The 6000-nt window shown below is 30.7% G+C and overlaps 1 protein-coding gene across 1 annotated transcript; it reads right to left on the reverse strand.

Annotated features, from left to right (window-relative positions):
- Positions 1–448: 448 nt before the first annotated feature.
- On the reverse strand, positions 449–2159 carry LOC8264067 (non-specific lipid transfer protein GPI-anchored 31). The gene is made up of 3 exons (XM_002530232.4): positions 1612–2159; positions 1484–1510; positions 449–823 (listed from the first exon to the last, which is right to left on the reverse strand). Exons 1-3 carry the CDS (start codon positions 1988–1990, stop codon positions 666–668), a joined length of 564 nt encoding a protein of 187 aa, XP_002530278.1. The 5' UTR covers positions 1991–2159; the 3' UTR covers positions 449–665.
- Positions 2160–6000: the final 3841 nt, after the last annotated feature.

A 6000-nucleotide genomic window follows, 5' to 3' on the forward strand; every position in this document is an offset into this window, starting at 1 on the left:
TAACCTTGGTGTAAAATTAGACCATGCTTAGGAAAGGGTTCCTTTTTCCCCCCAAATTAGCTTACAGTTTCACTGTAGACAAAAGTAAAATAGGAAGGTAAAATCCACCCATTTTGGTAACAATTACCATCATTGCAGTTACTTTGTAAGAGACATGCAATGAGTAAAGTATTAGTACTATCATAATTCTGATATGGTAACTTGGACTGCCATTTTTTTTACCCCTTTGAATCAACGCTTACCTGATGCTATTTCCTGTCTTCAAAAAGATTCTCTTAAATTTGTTCATGAAAAATTGTGCAAAAGCTCACTTTCAACTTAATTTGGTTCCAATTCTTTACTCAAAAACAGTTCAATTTGGCTGTGATATTTTCAAACCACCCAAAACTACACTAAAAACCAGAAACATCAAATGCATGTGATATGTGAAGGAGCTCAAATCAATAAATGAACAAAACATGAACCTGGTACCATAATATACCACAACACAAGTTATAGGGAGAGCCACAAAATAATTCATATCTACTTTCAGTCACACTCTCATCAAGAGAGCTACTGCAAAAGATTTCAAGAAACCCAAAATACCCAAATATAAGCTAACATCAAGTAAGTTCCTCATATGATATATCCTCTCTGCTCAGAATCCAAAATGGTACCATGGTTTTTTAGAAACTGGAGAAGGATGCAATTACAAAGCCAATGACTAGAGTTCCAACTGAGATTGTTAGTCCATGGGCACCTCCTTCTGCTGGAGATGGTGCTGGTGCTTGCTGATTTGCTCCTGGGAACACAGTAGGTGCAGAAGCAGTAGATGGAGATGCACCTAAACACCAATTTAACCAATTTCAAAAAACAAGTTATCAACTTTACCATAAGAAAGTGCTAAATTTGCAGTGCAATCATCAATTCCCATTAAAACAATTCACTATAACAATGATGAGTCAGATAAAGCATTCAATATATTGACCAACTGACATTTTGTTCATTTATTGACACATACCCCAAATAATCCAAAATCTGTTCTAGCAAAGTGTCAAAGAAAATCACCATCATTTTATTATTTTCATTTTATTTTCTTGAAAAGTGCAGATAAAAATAGATTTAAGAAAAATGAAACAGAGATGAAACAGATTTTGAATTCTAGTAGCCAATTCATTTTGAAGCTTTTGTTGCAAAATACCATTTATTCTATAAAAAAAAAAAAACACATTGAAATTGTTTTTTCAGATTCAGTTACACCTTTCTCTGTCTCCCTCTCTCAGAAATTAGAACATTTATAGCAGCAACAAAAACCTTTAGAAAAAATAAATTTCTTTCTTTAAAGAAAACACAAGAGTAAATAATTGTCTTTAAAACCATATTTATTCAACTCTTAGAATGCATGAATGGAAAATTGCAAGAAAGATGACATTTTTACAATTAAATATAACTAACCCAACAAAAAGAAACCATTTTTATAATCAAGAAGCAGATCAGAACATACCAGGAGCACCAGCAGGAGTCAAAGCCACTGCAAAAACCCAAGAAAAAAAAAACCAACAAAATCAATAAACTAAAGAGAACCCACAACAGAAAAAAGGAAGAGAGAGAGAGAGAGAGAGAGAGACTAACATCCACAGTTAGAAACAGAAGGGGCGTGAATTTTGCAAGCAGAAGGCAAAGAAAGAGCCTTTGTAACATTCAAAACAACACCCAATTGGGCACTACTTTTAAAAGCCTCACAAAGGCATTGAGCATCAGTTTTCAAAACAGTTTTCAAGCCAGAACAACAAGTCTTTTCTGGTTTTGTTGTAGTGCTATCATTTGACACATAAGACAAACAATCAGCCATATTCAACACCAAAGTAGAACAATCAACACCAGATGAAGAAGCAGGTGCTTGTGCTGGTGCTGGTGCTGTTGCTGCATGGTGGGGTGTGGCACCATTAACAGCAACAACAGCCCAGATTGAGAAAATGCAAAGAACAGCAGAAACAACAGCTGATGCCATATTTTCAGGGAAATGGGTTTTGGGTAGTGTGGGTGAGTGACTCTGCTCCTTGGTTGTTTCTTTTGTAGAATTGAGGAGTGGGCTTTGTTTGGGAGATAAATAATGCGAGAAAGTGGAGGGGTGTGAATACAAAAGTTAGAGAGAGAAAGTGGTTTTTCTTTTATTTATTTATTTTGAAATGAAGGGTAGAGAGAGAGAGGCGTGTGGAAAGGCAAGTCGGTGCAATGAAGAGAGAATTGGATACGTGTAAAACATTCCATGTTACACTTTTAATGGGCATTGGCTTTTTTCTTTTTAAAATCTTTTAATCTAAATTCAAAAAATAAAAAAATTAATTTATAGCAATTAATTTTGTTCTCTTTTTGTTATTTTTTTCTATGGAATCTCTAATTGATTTTATTGCCTTAAAAACACTGGTTTGAGTCTTTCACCTTATCAAGAAAATTCAAATCTTTACAATCTTTTTTTTAAAATTTACATGATTTCAAAAAAATTTATTCTTTTTTTCACATAATAAAATAATTCTAATTTTACAATTATAATATTTAAAATATATTTATTTGTAGAAGTTAAAATGAATTGAATAAAGATTATTTATTTAATTTGATAAAATTATATGAATAATTAGAATTTTAATATATTTTTAAAAAATTTAATTAGTTCAAACGAATTAGAAGATAGATGGAAATAAAATAAATCTTGTGAAGGAATTAATATTATAATAATATTGAAATATTTTAATTATATAAAATATTTATTATTATTTTTACATATAAATTTTTTATATGGATGAAATTCTAAATTTGTAATTTTAAAATTAATAAAATAAATCATAATTTATTTTAATTATTATTATTATTAGTTGTTTTGTACCACATTATGAACACAATAATAAAAGATTTAAAACAAAATATTGCATTTGTTATATATTCTAATGTAACATAATTTATATATATTTTGGATTAATTTCAAGTCTAACTAATTTAGACACAATTTATTCTTTTTTATTATTTTATATAATAAATTATTTTTTTAACAACTAGTTTTTAATAAAAATATGTATAAATTAAGGATAAAAAACCAAATATTAACTTTTTAATTAGTGATTTCATTTAGTCCCCGACTAAATATAATAAATGTATATATATTTTAATTTTTTTTTTATTTATTGGAGGGCTAATAGGTCATGGACTATACAGCAGGAGATAGTCATTCCCATATTCTCGCCATAAAAGTGAAAACTCACCTAGTGCAAAGGAGAGAACTCGAACTCGATACTTCTCACTCTAAAAAATAAACGTTTTTGCCATTTGAGCTAGGTCTGAAGTCTATATATATATATTAGTTAAAAGACTAAACTAAACAATTAATATATATATATTAAAAAGATAAAAAGATAAATTTTAAAAGAAATTTTTATTTATTATTTCTATATTAATTATTTTATATTATTCAATAATTAATATTAGGATATCTATTATATATACATATAGATAAAGTTATTATCTCTTTATATAGTTTTAAAAGAAAAAAGAAACATTGTAGGAATATTGGTGGCTATAAGGGAATAATAAAATCTAGGATCTTTGTTTTCTATTAACTGCTTTACTAGCTAATTGTTGACTAGAGCTGTTACCAGTTATGCTGGTATGCAACTAATCTTCATGCTGCCAATTCTTCTTACAGTCCCCTTCAAGGTGAGCATGTATGTCAAGAATGCTCATCTTGCTGAGTAAATACTCAAGACATGTAGGATGCAATGCCTTAGTAAAAAGATCTACTATCTGTTCAGAAGTTCTTAAGTAAGTCGATTTAATGATGCATAAGATGATCTTTTCTTTAATAAAATGGCAGTCAAGTTCAATGTGCTTTGTTCTTTCATGGAAGACAGGGTTCTTGGTTATGTGAAAAGTAGAAATGTTTTCACAATGAAGCTCAACAGGTTTAGTCAATGTCATTTTAAAATCCTTCAACAGATACGTTAACTATAACACTTCACTCATGGTGACTGCCATAGCCCTGTATTCAGATTTTACAGAACTCCTCGACACAATGTTTTGCTTCTTTGTCTTCCAACTTACCATTAAATCAAATATAAAAACGCAATATCCAAAGATTGATTTTCTTATTTCTTGATAAGAAGCCCAATAACTGTCAGTGTAAGCCTTCAAATGCAATTTTGAGGTTGATAACATCAAAATGCCTTGACCTAGTAACCGTTTCAAGTATCTAAGCACTTTGTAAGCTACTTCTAAGTGAGTCTTTACAGTCTTGTCCATGAACTAAGAAAGTACATGTACACTACAAGAAATGTCAGGTATGGTCAAGGTTAAATAGAGCAATTTTCACGCTAACTATTTATAGAAACTTGGATCATTAAGCCTATCTTCTTCAGTGTTTACAAGCTTGTGATTTAATTCAAAAAGAATCCTGCTAGGTTTACAACCCAACTGAACATATTCTTGTAATAATTATAATGTATACTTCCTCTGGCACACAGAAATTCCCTTTCTTGACCAAACTATCTCAAGTCTTAGAAAATATTTCAGACTGCCCAAATCTTTCAATTTAAAGCTAGCCTTTAAAACTCCTTTTAGTTCTTCATATAAATCATTGTTATTGCTTGTAATGATGATGTTGTCCACATATACAAAAAGAGCCACAAAATTTTCATTAACCTTCTTAATGAATAAAGAATAATTAGATATTGATTGGTTGTATTCATGTCTAAGTAAGCATTCAGTAAAGTTTGAGGTTCCATTGCCTGGATGCTTGCTTCAGGCCATACAAAGACTTTTTGAAGCTTGAACACCAAGTTGTCAATTGCACTATTCTTAAGTTTAGAGTCTCCATAAAGGTGATAACCTGGTGATATATCCATATAAACTTCCTCAGAAAGCTCTCTATTAAGGAAAGCATTATTGACATCTAAGTGTGAGTGTGTCTAGTTAAACATGGCAGCTAGAGCTAGAAAAACTCTAACTATGGTGTGTTTAGCTAATAGATTAAATGTTTCAGTATAATCAAGTCCTTCTTTCTATGTATATCTCTTGGTAATAAGTCTGGTTTTATGTCTCTCCACACTACCATCTGACAAAAATTTAGTTCTGTAAATCCACTTGCAACCTATAGTAGACTTATCAGGTGGTAATAAAACAATGACCCAGGTCTTGTTGTCTATTAGAGCATTTAATTCATCTTTCATAGCAGATCTCCAACAATCAAGTTTTACAGCTTGGTGATAGGTTGTAGGATTATGGATTTGTAGGACAAAATTGCTAAAGTAATGAAAGGATGGATAACAAGTTATTGGATATGTATTTATGTATAAGGTGAGCAATGAAATGTTGAACAACATGTGCTCTTAGTGTGTGATAGTAATCATTAAGGTATGTAAGAGTTTTAACAATTCTAGTGCTTTTTTTGAGTGGAGCTAAAGGAGTATTATAAGTGGATACAAGAGGTTTAGGAGAATGTATAGATACAAATGGTGGATCAATTGACTCGTGATTGGAAGAGGAAGGAGATGAAGGTGTAAAACTTGAAAAATTTGAAGAATGTAAAGGGATATTATTCAAAAGAGAAAAAGTATTTGAAGGAGGTGAAATAGGATAGGAAAAGGAAGAAAAATCTGAATCAAGGAAAGATAATGAAGGTAGAATAAGATCAGAAGAATGTTATGGTAAATGTGTGGAGCAAGAAGTGTTTCTGAAAGGAAAGATGAGCTCAAAGAATTTCACATCTTTGGAATGAAAGACAGTCTTTAAATGCAAATCATAAAGCTTGTAACCTAATGGATAACCCAAGAAAACTGACTTCTTAGCCCTAAACATCGAATTTAGTTTTGTAAATGACTAAATATGCAGTAAAACAGAGGCAACCAAAGGATATGAGATGGTCATAAGTAGGTGGCCTTTTGAAAAGAATTTCATAAGGTGTTTTATAGTTTAAAAGAAGGCCAAAAGTTCTGTTGATTAAGTATATTGTTGTCATAACAACATCACTCCAAA

The sequence above is a fragment of the Ricinus communis genome, chromosome 3 (genome assembly GCF_019578655.1).
Source record: "Ricinus communis isolate WT05 ecotype wild-type chromosome 3, ASM1957865v1, whole genome shotgun sequence".
In the NCBI taxonomy this organism is placed as follows: domain Eukaryota; kingdom Viridiplantae; phylum Streptophyta; class Magnoliopsida; order Malpighiales; family Euphorbiaceae; genus Ricinus; species Ricinus communis.

Coding starts and splice junctions, on each gene's coding strand:
- LOC8264067 (XM_002530232.4), bottom strand. CDS start 1,990: ATGGCATCAGCTGTTGTTTCTGCTGTTCTTTGCATTTTCTCAATCTGG. Junction 1,511..1,611: donor TTCTGTTTCTAACTGTGGAT/GTTAGTCTCTCT, acceptor GGGTTTTTGCAG/TGGCTTTGACTCCTGCTGGT. Junction 824..1,483: donor GACTCCTGCTGGTGCTCCTG/GTATGTTCTGAT, acceptor ATTGGTGTTTAG/GTGCATCTCCATCTACTGCT.